The following is an 18,251-nucleotide window of genomic DNA, read 5'->3' as shown; positions in this document are numbered from 1 at the left end:
ACAGAAATTACACAGTTCATATGCAGTACTTTATATGCTGTATATATACAGGTCCTATATAGTAGTTACACAGTCTGTACATAGGTCATATGCAGTTCATATACAGGTCCTATACAATAGTTACAATATTATATGAAGTATTTATGCAAATTTATACCAATATTCAGTATATATGCAACATTTATTCAGTCCCTATACAGTTGTTACACAGTTTAAACACACTATTTCTACAATTTTATACATTTATCCCAACCAGAAATAGAACTTATATATTGTTGTAATAATGTATTTATATATTCAAAATATAGAGGTGCTATGTATTTGCTAATTAATTCAAAAGACAAATACTAGTACTTATATATATTCAAACTGTATATAGGTATTATACATGATTGACACAGATGATAAGCAGTTTTATTAAGCATTATAGCAGAAAAATTACACCCCCCAGCTCAGATGAGTTGATTAGTCCACCTCACCAGAATGTGGCCAAATGAAACACATCATAATGCACAGATTTCTATAAGAGTAGAGTGCATTTGAAGTAAAATAATATTGTTGCTATCACATTGCTATGAAAAGAATAGTCTTTTTTCAAGAAAAAAATGGGAAAGATAAAAGTGTTCTTGCAGTATCCTATTAGATTCTTGTTGGAGCATTTCCACATGTTCTTCGATTGTGTCATATTTTTCCACAGTGCCCACATAAAATTTGTTGCTTAAAGTAGTCCATAATTTCCTTTCCTCGATTGTTCTTTTTTGGTATTCCTGGTTTTGGTTTCTAAATTGGTGGTAGTATTATATTAGTTGATATCTCTGCTGGGATGTGCCAAGTTATTTCATTAGGAAGTGATATAACTGGAAGTTCATATGCTTTCAAGAAGTTTTCTCTTGTGTAATATGGAGCACAATAGCTTTGTAAGTCCATATGCGTATAAGTTAGGACCGTCATAGCATGTGGACACATCTACTTGAAATTATACACAGGAACATTTTTTTCATGCATGCAAATAATGTTTCATTTTCTAGTTTCATCAATGACTACATAAGAATAGTGAGTAGAACCCATCACTTGCAATGTACAAATATATTAGTATAGTGTATGTAAGTGTCTGTGAAGTAGAAATAAGAAGTAATACCTTCATTTTATTTGATAGAATGAGATTTTTCCTCATTATTATATTGTATTTGTTTCCGAGTTTTGTAAATGTTGCTTCTGAATGCTGTCTATACTCATTATTCCATCTCATTACCAGATCTATCATAAATTATAGGAACTTTTTAATTGGCAGGTCTCTTGCATCTCTATTTGCTGAATTTAGGGATTTCGCTATGTTTGAAGTCATGAACATCGACCTGTTGACATGGGCATGAGCTATGAACCATTTTTCATAGCCTATATCAAACAGATACTCCTTCACCCTATTATCAATTTTGTTTATGTCTTCCATAAGCCGATCAAAGTCTGCCTTTATGTATGTTCTGGCCATTGTAAAGAAGATCCCCTTTAATTGCTTTTGATTCATCTTAAATCTACCCTTGATGTTGTTCCATAGATGGTAGATGCATATACAGTGAGCCACATTTAGATATACAAGTGCAGCAGCTTTTAATATGCTGTCATGACTATTAGATACTATGCACATGCCTTCTCTTTCACCAAAAGCAGTGTTAAACATGCGAAAAAACCATTCCCATGAAACATCATTTTCAAAATCAACAACAGCATATCCTAGTAGGAAAATATTTCTTGATTAAACAAGTGGGAAAGTGTCTATCAGTGTATACCAGCATATACATAATTTTGTCTAAAAAAATTTCATAAAACTCACCTGCTGCATCCAAAACACTAGCAGACAACATTGTTCCCTTGTATGCAGATTTCAGAAAAGTTCCATCAACAACAATGATAGGCATACAATATCGCCAGCCCCTAATTGATGTGCTCAACGCAATAAAAGCATATAAAAAGTGATTGTCCTCCGTTTTGTGTAGTTTTGTGAATGATCCTGGATTTATTGTGTTTACCATGAATAGGTAAGATGGTAATTTAGCATAAGATTCACGCAAGGAACCTCTGACCAGTTCAAGTGCTTTTTCTTTGGCTCTATATGCTTTTTTGTAGTTTATCCTAATTCCGTACAAGTTTCTCATTTCTTCCATGATCTCTGCTAGAGTGTATGTTGACTTTAGATTTAGAAAGTTGTGCTTCACCATTTTAGCAATGGTTAAAGAAGTAGCATGCCGTTGTAAAAGCATTCTGTCCGCAATTGGACAAGTGTGATCATCGACAAATTTGGTTACCATGAAAACTTCTGAATTTTTTTGACTTGAAGATCTAAAAGTCCAATTGCATCTCTGATTGATACACTTAAGATAGTACCTAGATATATTTATATACAATAAATGTATATGCAGTACACTGTTCATATCCAATATATATGCAGGTGCTATACAGAAATTACACAGTTCATATGTAGTACTTTATATGCAATATATATACAGGTCATATATAGTAGTTACACAGTCTGTACACAGGTCATATGCAATTTATATGCAGTATTTATGCAAATTTAAAACCAATATTCCAATAAAATATAAAACTTACACATTGTTGACACAGGTCATATAAAATAGTTATATAGTCTAATATCCAATATATATGCAGGTGATATACAGAAATTATACAGTTCATATGCAGTATATATACAGGTCATATATAGTAGTTACGCAATCTGTACAGAGGTCATATGCAGTTTATATGCAGTATTTATATAAATTTAAAACCAATATTCCAATAAAATATAAACTTACACATTGTTGACACAGGTCATATAAAGTAGTTATATAGTTATACCTTGATGATGATGATCTTTTCACCTTAAATTGGAATTTCTCATGGATTGCATAATGTTTCATCACACTTGATATTGTATTTTTATCCATGTACAGATGCCCTTCTTCAACATCTCTATAAAGTGGATCCTTAATTATCGATTCGGTCTGTTCTTCCATTTCTTCATCTTCAATTGTATAATCAAAAATAGGTATCGGATGAACTTGAATAGCAATCGGAGATGTTTCGATCAAATTTCCAATTGAGGATTCTCTATTTTCAAATGTGTTTTGTAGTGTTATATACAATGGAAATTCATTTATATCCAAATTTTTTTTCTTCATCTCCATATAAAGTCTAACACTCATATCATTGTAAATAGTCATAGATCCACTCTTTACAATGTATTTTACTGTCATCAAACTAGAATTTTGCTCTAGATTCTACTGCTTATATAGTTCATCAACAAAATATTCGTACCTGCAATCCGAATTCAAAAGTACTCCATTGATTGTAAACTTTTCAAACTGTACATCACTTAACCACTCTCCTTCGTATTGTAGCATAATTGGAACTAAAATCGAACTTGAAGCCATAATTTCGTATCAACTAAAGCTAATTGGGAATGAAAAAAACTTTTTGAAGCTAATTGACGGAGGATATTGTATATTTATATACAATTTATGAAGGTATTTTAAGGTAATATGGTGTATTTGAAAGAGGGTTTGTGAGATTTTAATGGAAAGGAATCCTGAGGTAAAATTGGGGAAGGAAAATGTGAGTTTCAATTGAAAAGGAAAGAAATATACTATGCTATTTTTGCGGCTTCTTAGCGGTGATTAGAAGATGGCTAAAATATGATATTATTTTAATGTCTATTAAGTGAAAATTTAAAACAGGGGCTATTTTTGTGGAATAAGTTTTAGGAGAAGGGCTAGTTTTATCCTTCTCCCTATATTTATCGTGATAAGTGCCACATTTAGCAATAGAAGTGCACAAATGATCCCCATCCATAGTCCCTAGAAGATGAACATAAATCAAAGACAAATATGAGATTTGATTATGGATAGCTTGGTGGTGGTGGTGTGGGGGGGATGCTAAAAGAGTAATAAAGATGTACCATGCCTCCAGTACGTAAAACAAATGCAAGGAGAATAGGAGAAGGTAATCCCACAACATAATAAGCCCCAAGATTGATAAATGCAGAGAGTTTTTGCCATCCACATCCTCCTAGCAGCCCCTGAAAAAAATATGCAAAATGAGTATAATATTCTAGCATGTAACTTCTTGTTGTTCTTGCTCGAGCTAACAGAAGAGTCAAGAACACATGGAAGCCATCCAAGAAATCAGATAAAGCAAGCAGAGGCAAAATCTTGGCAACATATCTGATCACTTCTTCTTCGTTGCTGTATAGCTTCCCCCATACAAAACGAACCAAAATTGTGGTGGTAGCGATTATCAATCCTACTGAGATGGCAATTATTACAACAACATGTAAAGCTAATTGTGCTCCTTGTGGAAGACCAGCCCCCAATTCATTTGAAACTCTTGTGCTGATAGAAACATTCAGTTAAAGTCCATATTGAAAGGAAAAGTCGATGCCATTTCTTTCAGCATTGAATTACCTTATAGCACCACCAAGTCCAACTGAAACCATGTACACCATCCAACAAGTATTGAGACTGAAGAGAATTTCAAAGAAATTGTGTAAAGATAGTTTGTTGATCTTTACTTGTTCTAAGAAGCAAACTAAACAATGAGCTTGATATTTGTAACACGGACCTTACCGATAACACTGATGTCTCTAATTTAGGATTAGGAAGAAGTCCAGATAACAGAACAACCATCTCAAATGACCAATATTCAAAGCTGAAATCAGAGCGATAATACGTAAAAAGGTGAGTTACTCCATTATAGATATGGGCAGCAATATATTGGAAAGAGTAAGAATATTTAAGTCTGAAGTTGAAGTAGAAAGGGAAAGGTGGAGGCTTAATAGGTCAAAAAATCTTCAGCATAAGCACGTCAACGAAGTAAAGTACGTTGCAAATTCATATGATGATTTAGTAGAAGTTAAACGATTAGTGGAAAAAAAATGAGATTAAACTTGCCAGATCATAACTGCTGAAGGAATGGCAAGCTTGATTAAATCTAGAACGTTGTCCAAAGCTTCTTCCGAAAAACCAGTCCAAGTTTTTCTGTTAGCCGGGGAAAATTTAACATAACCAGCTAACAGAAACACATTAACCCAATACGAAATGGTATTAACCAAAGGAGCCCCCTTGCTTCCAAGACCAATCTTGAACACGCAAAGCCAACATATAAGAATGTGTAACAAAGCCGTGAAACCAGAGGTCAACATCATGGGCATCACTATGTTCTGAGTCTGTAAGAATCTGTTGAGGCATTGAAGTATGCCATAGGCAAAAAGGCCGGACATCATCCATCGATTAAATTTTCCTGCTTCGTTAGATATATCACGGTCTTGACCACAAGCAATGAGAATTGTGCTGGTGTTGAACCATATCAGTAAAAGCAAAATGCAAAAGGAAAGAAGAACTAGCATTGCTCTTTGTGTGTAAATACCAAGCAAGTGGTATTGCTTAGCTCCATAGGCTTACCCACATAGTGTTTCTAGAGCACTTCCCATTCCTAACTACCAAAATTTTTGAATGAAAGTAAGTTCAGAAATACATGAAGGAGTATAATGAAACTTTTGGAAGTGGAAAACTCCAAGAAGAACTAAAACTTCAAGATAATGAAGGAACTAGCACCCAATTAGCTCATTCCGGCACAGAGGTAGGTGGATTTTGCACATTCTGTGAGTTCAACTGAACCTAACTATAGATTTGAACAACTTTTACATATAACAAAAAGCTGGGGAATTCCCCATCTCTGAGTGTGATTCAAACTACTGGTTTATGTAAGAATGAAAAGGACAACCCAATGCACTAAACCTTTCCCTATTGCACGGGATCTGGGGAAGGGCTGAACCACAATGATTTATAATACGCAGCCTCACCTTACATTTTTGCTAGGGGCTGTTTCCACATCTTGAACCCATGACCTCCTGATCACACGGCGACAACCTTATTAGTTACTCCAAAGTTACCCTTCGAACTATTGATTTATGTATTTGATTTGGAACTAGTTAATTAGATTTGCAACAAATCCTATGAATCGATCACAGGTCCAATTTGAGTACCTATGTAAGGTAACCTCAACGCGAGATATGAAGAGTAACAACAAGTGATTGAGTTAAGTAGTCCCTCATATATAATTATTGACTCGAGAGATATAGTAATATAAAAAAGACAAATTTGTTCCAAGCATCAAAATCACACAAATTAATATATTATGAATCTACTAACTTTAAATCATGTATTCGCCTATGTTCGAGCTACGTACAAATCCAATCAATAATCATTTTGACATGATTTGAACAAACAATAATAGACAACACATGTTATCACATTTTGAATCCACTAACTCTAGATCATAGATCGTGAATGCAAACATGTAGCCAGTGGCAGAGCCACCTTATGCTAAGAATGACACTCGAAAAATTAAGCTGTTTAGTTAGGTCAAGTTTTAATTTTACGTATATACTAGTATACATACTCGCGCGATGCGCGAATAATATTCAAGTAATATTTCTGATTGCTTCATATTGAAATGTCTCGTTTGAACTTGTTAAATTACATATCTCAATACAATCATTTATCATACCCATCCACCCCTACCCAATTCCCCCATAGCTAATCAAATTTATACGGAAAAACAATCATCTAATTGTAAGCAAAAATTATGTTTCAGATTTTCCTTGATAATATCATTCACAATTAAAAGATGGTGGATTGTTAATAGTCTTACCCCCCCCCCCCCCCCCCCCCCACCCTCAAATCAAGTATATATATTAGTAAAAATAATCATATAATTGTAAAAATATTTTTATGTTTCAGATTTTTTAATCATACGGCTACAATTTAAAATTTTCAGATTGTCAAAAATAATTTAAATTTTTATTTTGTTGTCCCTCCATATCTTCCGTACAAAATTTTATAAATAGTAACATTTGTAGGATGATTTCTTCATTATATTCTCAAAAAATCATTTAAATTTCCTCCCCCCCACCCCCCCCCCCCCCAAATCCTCCATGTATATCTTTTCTATTGCTATGATTACCTTACTTTTTCTAATTTGACCTTGAATTAGATTATATTTTGTGTTACACACGTAAGCAATTTAGTTTTCTTCTCTCTAATCTCAAAATATAAAATAAAAATAGATAAATTTTGTTATGCATGACAAAATATATGAAATATAGATTAGAATAAGATTTCAAAACAATATATTTTGTTAGAAGTGGTTATAATTTAAGATTTAAGTCAAACATTTTCACATTTATCAAAATATGAATTTATCTCATATATTTGACTTAAATTTTTTTCTATTTTTTAAATTAAATTCAAAAAAAATTACTAACATGTCCTTATAACTAAAATGAATTCCATAATGCATGTAATTTTTTTTGAATATGAATTTTAAAGTAGAAAGTAAAATCATGAGTTTTATTCTAAGAAAAAGAATTTTAATATATAACATATGTGCATTATGTTTAATTAACTCCAAGTTACATTATTAAATGTACTTTCTTAGATTGTAATTTAACATTCAATGATTATGGCTCAATCCCAGTTACTAAAAACTATTTCATTTAGTCTTTTAAATTTTTATTTTTATTTTTATACTAAACATAATCAATTAAAAAATAAACAAATAGAGTTGTAGATTTTTAAGTAAAATCAAGGAAAGAGTAAATCAACTGAAACCTAAATACCTGCAAATTTTATTTTATAATCTTCACAAAAAATTTATTTTATTTAATAGTATAATGCTTCATAAAGTTATCCTTCTACTTAAGATTGCATTATTAAAGTAAGTATCTAAATAATTAATTTTTATAAAATTTTATTTAAATAAAAAAGAGAATTTTAGTCATCAGTTCGAATTAAAATTAGTACAGTAATTACTTTTATTATTGAGCTACCATGAAAATGATGATTTGAATTTTAATAAATCAGTCATTCTTTTGCAATAAGAAGAAGATGAAAAATAAGATAAAAAATGTTATACATGCCATTAAAATTTAAAATAGTAAAATATCTAAATATTTTAAAACTGCAAATTCACATGATTATTTTTATCTTCAGATTGTAATAAACTAATATAGATAATGTCATCTTTTTCTATTCTTTAATAACCAAGTTAAAAGAGAAAAAGAAAGAACAAAAATTAATTTTCTAAAAATAATTTATATGTATACGCGCATAAATTTAAAGCATGAATATTTTTATTATTTTATATGTTTACAAATACAATATTTCTCTTTATTATTTAAATCATAATATATGTTTCTTTTAATATTTTTACATTTACTGTTTTATTTTATTTTCTTATTTATGCTAGGCTAGTTCTCTTCGTTTAGTTAATTTTATATAAAAATATTAAAACATATCTTCTTTTTACTTGTATCTTTTTTTTTTTTTTGTTACCTTTCATTCATATTTTCACTATAAAATATTTTATTTTCACCGTCAAAATAATTGAGTTAAAATATTACAAATTATATAAAAATAATATTTATTTATTTTAAATTTTTTCCAACCATTTTAGAACCTGCAATTTGCTTTGTCATGAACTACAAAAATTGTTCATAAGCATAAAATTTTAAAGTTATGAATAATAATTTTTCATTATATTCCTCAATCAAATCTCGAACTTAAACTCTAATAATCAAAGTTTACTTAAAATAACAATTACTTAGTCTAACATTGTGTAATAATAATTTTAAGAATGTATTTAATTACTTTTACAAAATTATAATAAAAAATATCACTTACTTGAATTTCAGACCCGAATATAATAAAAATAGTTGTTAAACATCATCATCATCTGCATATAAAAATAAAAGGTCAAATCAAATAAAGTTATTTTTAAAAATAAAGAATGTAATAAGTAAATTCATAAATAAACCTAATAATCAGTAATCAATAATAGAAAGAAGAAAACATCACATAGCAAAATATGAGTGAATATATATAAGAGAGATTATGAAGGAAAAATTCTATTCCAATTCAATTTTCATTTAAAAATACAACTTCAAATATCCTTATCCTTATTATCTTAATTTGAATTAAGAGAAATATTTGAATTCAAATATTATTATCCTTATCTTTTTAAAATTTGACATGCTTACCTTAAATATATCCTTGAATTCAAAGAAAAATTTGAAATCAATGAGATTAATTCATATTTTTTTTTATAATAAATACTAACAAAATAAAAAGATTAAATTTAATTCTTTTCCTTATTGCTAATATATTGAATGTCAAAAATAAAATAATTACTTTCCCATCACAAAACAAATTTATTTTTAAAAAATTAAAAACACTTCCGCACAATTACTAAAAACGATTGCCAATAAACTTCCAATTTTTAAAACATCGTTTACAACATTAACAAAGAATGAGGAATTCTTTTAACAAATATTCATAAGTTTATCAATATAAAGCTATGTGATAACATTTAAATTTTTTTTAAAAAGTTTTTCTTTAATTTTTATATTTATCCATTATCCTAATCGGTGAAAGATTTTGAATTGGATAAACTTCTATATCATTAGCCTATTTCTTTTTTCTCCATCATTATGAAATTATATTATTATTATTATTATTATTAAATTACTATAGCTTCATCTTTAGATTAACATTTAAATAAATTATTTTTAAATATATTATATAAAATTTAAATTTTAAAAGAAATAAAATTATAAAAGAGTAGAAGTTTATTTAGAACATAAAGATAACATTTAATACAATTCATATTTATATTATAATTTATATTTGAATTGAAAAAATGATTTGAAATCAAACTCAATGTGACATATTTCATCAGAGTAAATAACATATTATTATTGTTGTTGTTGTTGGAAGTTAAGAAATTAGAATTCAATTTCAATACAAATTCTATTTATATTCAAATTCAAATATCACATCTTATCATTTCTTATAAGAAGATCAATATATTATTCTATCCTTATCCTTAGATTTTTTCAAATAAAATTCATGCTTATCCTATAATCTATAAAATTGTTATTGTTATCATATTATTATTAAAACTACTACTTACCAAAACAACGTATTACTACTGCTAAAACTACAATTTATTTATTTATTTATTTATTATTACTTTTATTATAATTATTGTTATTATTTATTTAATATAATTCAATTTTTTTTTAATTATTATTATTATTATTATTATTATTATTATTATTATTATTATTATTATTATTATTATTATTATTCCCACCACTACAATTACAATTACTACAACTACTATGACGTTCTTTAAAAAAATTAGAATTGCTGTTATGGTTTTTATAAAAAGATATTATTATTATTATTATTATTATATTTTTAATAAAAGTCTTGTCTAGGCGTAAGTTTTTTTTTTTAAAAAATTTACTACATCTTTTTTATTGGGTTAAAAAGTTGTTTTAAATGACCCACGTTTCTTTATTTTTAAATTTACTGCATCTTTTGAAAGTTTCAAACTTTCTAATATTTTTTAATTTAATTTTTTATCACAACATCATTAAATATTGTCTTAAAAATTATCACGTGGCTAATTTAATAACTTGACACGTGAAATTTTGTCTAAGCCTAAGTTTTGCTTTTATATATATATAGATATAGACAAAAATATCTATCTAATTTTCAGCAAAGTTTATCTTAATCTAAAGAGTAATTTTAAAAATAAATTATCTTTAAAAGTACAATTTATTTTTTTATAGCTTCAATTTAAAAGTACATAAAATGTTTCAAACTAAATAAGTTTTTGTTAACTTTACTTTTACGTGTACACTATTTTTAGAAAACTTTATCTTTTGTACACTATTTTTAGAAAATGTTATCTTTAAAAATAAATGTTATATTTTTATAATTGTAATTTTAAAGTATAAAAAACGTAGAATATTCATCTTAAAGATATCATCTCTCAAAATACTTACGTATAATTGATTTATGTTTAATTCTTTTTTTTTATCTTTAAAATAAATAAACAATCTATATATAGCGGGAGAGGATGGAAAATTACGTGAGGGGTGAAGAGTTTAAGTTGGTTTGGATTTGTTAGTTTTTCTTTTGGTCTTTCTTCCTATATTATCATTTTCTTTTATACTATTTTTTTTTAGAAAAAAATTAAAAGTGTCCTTATCATATTATTATTATTATTATTATTATTATTATTATTATTATTATTATTATTATTTTAATAGTTTTTTTATATTTCCCTAATATGTAAATAAATAATATTTAAATATATTTTATAACATTTAAATTTTATAAGAGATAAGTTTGAAATAACTCTTTAATTGTTTATTTCTATTTTTAAGATAATGAAAATCTTTTTTGTAAAAAGATAATTTATTCAAATTCAAATACTTAATTTTTTAATTCAAAATTTTACTACAATATTTTTAACTTTGTCTTAAAATATTTTTTATATTGTCTTAAAAATTACCACGTGACTATTTTAATAGCTTAACACGTGACATCTTGTCTTGCTTATGTTTTTCTTTTATATATATATAAATTATTATTATTATTATTATTATTATTATTTATATAGTTTTGTTTATCTTTCCCTAATATGTAAATAAATTATATTTAAATATATTTTATAACATTAAATTTTATAAGAAATAAGTTTGAAATAGTATATATCTATTAGAACTCTTTAATTGTTTGTTTCTATTTTTAAGATAATGAAATTCTTTTTTGTAAAAGGATAATTTATTCAAATTCAAATACTTAATTTTTTAATTCAAAATTTTATTACAATATTTTTAACTTTGTTTTAAAATATTTTTTAATATTGTCTTAAAAATTGTCACTTGGCTATTTAATAGCTTGACACGTGGCATCTTGTCTTGCTTATGTTTTGCTTTTATATATACTAGTTCAGTGTACGTGCTTTGCATGTGATTTTTATGTCAACTAATAAAGTTGTCTTATACTCCCTCTGTTTCATAATAAATGAATTGTTGGATTTTGACACACAGATTAAGAAAAAAAACATTAAAGACATAAATTTAACTAAACTTTCCATTTTTAACCAAAAAAAAGAAAAAATTTACCTTGTAATACCTTTCAAAAATTAATTGACTGTCAAATCATAAGGGTAAATTTGAAAAAAAAAAATCAATGATTCACTTATTTTGAAACACCAATAAATACCCCAACAATTCACTTATTCCAAAACGGAGAGAGTATTATTTAAGCCGAAAATTAATAAGTTCTAAATCGAAAGAATAGACAATAACCCTTAATAAGCGCCAAATCGAAAGAGTCGATTACAATCCTAAATTTTTAGGTTCATCATTTAAATAAAATAAACTTCATATCAAGATTCACTATGAACGTATACTTCAAATTCAATAAATAAGATTAGTTAAATATCCAACTATAATACTAACGAATAATATATAAAAATAAAAGCTTAATAACATAATCGTAACTAAGTCACATTTAAACAAAAACAGAAACTAAAGGAAAGAGATAAACCTTTGACTTTTATAGGCTACTTTATTCTGCAACAATATTTTTATCGTCAATTTTTCGATCACAAAATTTCAACTGAAAGAAGAACACATGCAATATCAAAAATAGAGAATTCAAGGTCAATTATTAATTATGGGTAATTCATATATAATCTTTAAAACTATTAACTAAAAAAAATAAAGAAAGACAACATTTCAGAAAATAACTTGAGCTAAAACTAAAATGTGAAGAAAGAGTAAAAATAAAAGTGGAAGAAGCGTATGCATGCTTCTTGTAAATTTTGTTTCAAAATATTACTTATATAGAACGTAGAAATCCTTTTTTACATAAGGTAAAATCTGAATTGATTTAGAAGTATTACATGTTACGAATTCGTATCTAAATTAAATAATCAAAACTAAAGAGTTATAAATCAAATTAATTATGAATTGTTTTATATCCCAAAAACATGAGAAAAAAATACACCATATTTAACTAATATGATACATCAAAAGGTTGAAAAAGACCATTTCAAAGTCTATTAGCATTTTCAAAGTCTATTAGTTTGTACGAAAATATCATTAGAAATTTGAAAGTAATAATTATTATAATTTCATCCAAAATTCTATCAGTATTTTTCTCTTATTTTTCTTACCTTATATTTTAGAATTTCTTTCTTACCATATATTTGAAGATTCTTTTTCCATTTATAAAAAGAAAAAAAGTACCAATATTAGTACTCCATATATTTTGCTCTTGCCATATATTGTAGGATTCTTTAATTTTTTAATAATTTATTAAAAAATGGTGAAATGACTATTTTGTCTATTGTGGAATTTTTTAACGAAGGACAAAAAATTTAAAACACTTTTTAAGGGGTCTTCACACTTTTAGTAGTCAAATGTATGTGCGTTGCACGTGTGTTTTATGTCAAGCCGTTAATTAACATAAAATGATATTGAAAATAACAATTGACTTTAAATAAATATAATTTCTATGCATTATAAATCAAATATAATAATTCAAACTTGCGAGTTAAATTCTATTCTTGAGATTTATTGATAAAAGTAGGAGAGAAACCTTCAAAAAATAGTTAAACTGAGTGCTACTAATTTCTCGGAGGCGATGTAACACGACGCTAGGACAAGACCCACAATTTGTTCCTTAAAATTTTATGACAACACAAACTCGCTTGGATTTAAAAAAAAAAAAAAAGATTTCCCTTACATTATCATCTAGAAATCATATAGGGTTTGGGGAGAATAATGTGTACGTTGATCTAACCTTTTTCTTATAGAGGAGGAGAGATTGTTTCTGATAAACCCGCAATTTCAAACAGATGAAAAAGACGACAATTATAAAAAATTTCAATAATAACTCGTTTAGATTATATTTTACCCTTTGAGATAGAATTTTTTTTCTAACATATAATTTGCATTAAAGATATTAACGAAAAGAAATTTTTAAAAAATGACGATAATAAATGCAAGAAGACACTTGAATCAAAATTAAAATAAGAAGAAAACCTAAAAAGAGAAAAAATGGCATATTTTTTCTAATTTAGTTTGATCAAAATATAAAGAAGAAGTTATTGTCGTATAATAAGTAAAATAATAACTTATATAAAAAAATTGTAAAAAAATAGGTGTTGTAGTTGTGTTAGAAGTCATTAATTTTTAAAATATATAAATAAAAATTTCCAAAAATAAAAACTAATAAAATTTATAACTATGGCAAATCTGTTTTTCCAAAAATATAAGGAGGCTACGATTTTTTTTTCTTTTTAAAGTTATCAAAGTCAATTTTAAACCTAAACAAAATAAGACACACCAAAAATAATATTGATAGTGTAAAAAATTATTTTTTTTAATTCTTCTATTTTAATTTTTTTTCCTAATTGAGTTCTTTTCTAGTTCTTTATTTTAGGAGTCTTTTATAATACAAAATTTTTTATAATTGAGTTCCTTTTTAGTTCTTTTATTTTAGGAGTCTTTTTATAATAAAAAAATATTAATTGATTCTTCTTCCTATATATTTTAGGAGTTTAGTCAATATTATAAAAATAATTATATAAAATTAGATGAAAAAACGAAAATACTATTTTGTCTAAAGCAAAACTTTTAATGAAGGATAAAAAGTTTAAATTACTTTTTTTAAAATTTTTTACACTTTCAATAGATTATAGATATAGATACTATTTGTTGACTTCCCTTATTTTCTACTTGCGTCTACTTTTTGTTTTATATGGTCCTTAGTAAAATTCGTGGCTCTGCCACTACGTCCAACATACAAATTCAATCAATAACCATTCAGTAGGATTTGAGCAAATAATAGCAACTAACGAAAGAGCTTAATTTACCAAAACACTGAATCCAGAGACTGAAGCAAAAGAAGTAGCCATGGAAGCACCAGAGAGAGCCAGTTCTCCCAAGTGACCAACAAACATGATACTAATAACTTGCAGACAATACTGCAGAATATTAACTACTATAAGAGGGACAGCAAGTCCTAGTTGCCTTTTTATTTCTTCAATGATCTGTCCTCCATAATCTTCTTGTTCATGTGCTTCTTTATTAGTATCAAAATCATGGCCTGTTTCTTGGTTTGACACTAATGAAACTTGTACACTTGAACTTTGACCATCCATTTTTGCCCTTTTTTTCTTGTTGATTCAAGAAATATGGTCCAACAAAGTAAGAGGGGTCTGCATCATCAATTTACTGGTTGACCATTTTGCGGACACAATATACTACTCCGTCGAATCAATTTGTTTGTCCTTCTTTCTTATTCGTTTATAAAAAAATGTCTCTTTTCTTTATCAACATTCTTTAATCTTAACTTGCCATATTAATTAAAGACCACAAAAGTAAAAAAAAAAAAATTACCATATATTTGAGGATCTTTAACTTGCCATATTACTTGAGACCACAAAAATAAAAATAAAAATTATCATATATTTAAATATCTTCTTATTTAAGAGCACAAGATTTTAACTTTTTTTTTCTGAATCTGGTATCAAATTAAAAAACATAAATAATTTTTTTTTTTTTTTTTTTTTTTGATTGTCCAAGATATCCCCTTTTATTTAAGGAATATAGCGCTGAACCATTATGCCAACTCTGGTGACCATAAAAAAAACATAAATAAATTAAAACTGAGTGAGTAGGTTACATTTGGACAAGGATCACATTATAAAAATGTGGTTCCCACCATAGATCGGGATCTAGTACATAACAAAAGTTTGCTGGTCAGAGCTGAAAGAGACAGATTGGTCTTTGCCATTTTAAAAAAAAGATAAAATAAAAAAACCTTTGCAAACTTCATATTTACCAGGTATACCTTATCTTTTAGAAGGAAAAAAAAAATCCCTAACTTATTAAAAATAAATTAAATTTTATTTTTTCACTTATTGGGCCCCTGTAAGGGAGGGCAAAATTTTAAACCTAATTCTATTATGAACGGCTTTTTTTCTAAAAGTTTATTTCTAGAAGGAAGATTAATTAATTTTCAAGTATGGTTGTTTTGAATCGATTCAATTTTCACTGTTGACAACCTCTTTTCAAAGTGATGAATCCGTAGATAACATGACTTCTTTAAATGTTTGAGGCTCATTCTAAAAAAAAAATATTACAAAATTCTGATCCAAAAGAAGATGTCTGACGTTTAGTACATCTTGTATTCTCATAATTAAGTTCATTTTCCTTTGGCTTTTCTCGAGGTCATTTATATTCTTCACTAGATGACTTACATCTAGTTTAATATGGATGATGTTTTCAATGAATTCAACATTGTCTGATTAAATTACCATACTATCATGAATGGATGTTTGAATTTGTGAATAAAAAATGACACGCTTTACTATTTGTAGCATATCTAATAAAAATATAGTCCACGGTCAGAGGTCCTATTTTAATCATTTTGCGTGTAGAAACTTGGATTTTGACTAAACACCTCCACACTATGAAATATTTCAAGTTAGATTTTCTTCCTTTTTATTTTTCATGTGGAATAGATCGTGTTTTGCTTTGGAAAACGCTATTGAGTATTTAGTTTGATGTAAGAATAACTTTTTTCCTCAAGTTTTTGTTTGGATATACTATTAACCATATAGTTTGTGTTATAGTATTATATTTTCATCCCATGTAAAAATAATTTATTATATTAATAAAATTTTATTTGAATAGATCATTGTATTAACATGTGTGTCCTTTACTTATATAGTAGATAATTTTGTGTATGGAGAATTTTAACTCATGCACGAAAGATTAAAATTGTCAGTTCTTATAAGTAATAAATTAATGAAAGATGAGATAGGACAAACATCTCGATGATCGTAGCACAAGATTAAATATAATTTAATCGTAATTATGAAAATGGTAATATTCCAACTTCTTGTGCTAGTAAATTTTGTATGTGTTGAACGGACCAATTAGAGATATTCGTTTATGTTCTAAATATTAATAAATAATTTCTCTAGTCTATTACATGTACTTATACTCTTAATCTTGATATAATGATTATGATCTTTGTGGTTTAATATTTTATTTTAATCTATTAAAAGGTGAGACTCTTTTATGAGTCAATATATTCCTAATAGGTTGGATGATGATAAATCACTTAGTAAAATATTAATTAGTTGATAGAACCATGTCTTGAACTTGAGAAAGAAGACACCCCTTTATGGTTGCTTATAAGTTTTCGCGTGAAAACCTTGCAAGTGGATTTTATATCTGTCATGTGAAATCAATTAAGCATTATAAATAAAAGATTAAATTAATCAATGAGTTATATTTTTCAGAGAATTTAATTGATTGGTGTCGGTAATTCTAATATGGAGAGTTAAATAAGATGTAATGGTAGATTTCAAAATTAAATCGAGGAGTGCAATTACAAATTTTTAGTGAATAACTTATAATTTATTATGATATGATAATTCTTTCATCACCGAATTAAAATCATAATTGAAAGTCCCACTTAATAAATCTGCGGTTCCTGCTACACCAAATTACCCAATCAATTTTGAAAAAGAAAAGAAACCTACTAGAAGAAGTAATATTAATTACTGGTCTTCTATAAGAAAATAAAGATTCTGAATTTTTTATTAAGAAAAGTGTTTTGTTTTGCTCATTAACAGGGTTTTAAGAGCAGAAAATGATTTTACAATTAAAAAAAAATATTTTTCTTGTCTCTTGCTTTTCTCTTCTTTAAGAGAAAACAGAAATAAATAGGGGTTTTGTTCAGAAGATGATCATCCTTTTTTTGAATTCAAAAACACTTGTCCACACAAGTTTGATAAGCAAAGGTTAAGTCAGGCAGTAGTAGAAGGCAACAGACTGGCAAACAAAGTTTTGAACGGATCGAGTGAAAGATTCAAGAGGTAAGTTTTCTGATTTTAGTTTTGATTATGTTATCTAAGTGTTATGTAAGTTATATTGATCCTATAGAATTGTTGCTTCTATTGTGCATGTTTTAATAATTGGTATCAATAGTCTTCTTACATATGCTAGATTATGTAAAAAGAAATTACATGATTGGTTTGCATGTTTTTGATAATCACTATAAATATCACGCTGTTGTGGCTGATTTTCTTATTATAGATGATGCTAATGCTTTTTGGAATCTAAGTTTATCATCAAGAAAACATAAAACAAAAAATAAAATTTACATGTTTTACTTAGTTTTATGAAAATTATTTTTATGGATTAAGGGTAAAACAATGATGAGTTTCGAATAAGCCCAACCATAGTTGTTACTCACTGTATAAATAGTAGTGGTAAGGCCAAGTAGTGTAGGCAACCCTGCTAACATTCG

General features: G+C 27.0%; 1 protein-coding gene and 1 pseudogene across 1 annotated transcript; both read right to left on the bottom strand.

The window, feature by feature from the left end:
• Positions 1–1,267: 1,267 nt before the first annotated feature.
• Positions 1,268–3,431, bottom strand: LOC107852827. Its single transcript, XM_016697865.2, has 4 exons — positions 3,316–3,431; positions 2,857–3,108; positions 1,832–2,382; positions 1,268–1,731 (listed from the first exon to the last, which is right to left on the bottom strand). The coding sequence occupies exons 1-4, from the start codon at positions 3,429–3,431 to the stop codon at positions 1,268–1,270; spliced, it is 1,383 nt and encodes a 460-aa protein (XP_016553351.2).
• A 122-nt stretch (positions 3,432–3,553) lies between these two features.
• Positions 3,554–15,292, bottom strand: LOC107852828 (annotated as a pseudogene).
• Positions 15,293–18,251: the final 2,959 nt, after the last annotated feature.

This window comes from Capsicum annuum, chromosome 5 (genome assembly GCF_002878395.1).
Source record: "Capsicum annuum cultivar UCD-10X-F1 chromosome 5, UCD10Xv1.1, whole genome shotgun sequence".
Taxonomy (NCBI): Eukaryota; Viridiplantae; Streptophyta; class Magnoliopsida; order Solanales; family Solanaceae; genus Capsicum; species Capsicum annuum.
This window is presented reverse-complemented; position numbering and strand designations above follow the sequence as displayed.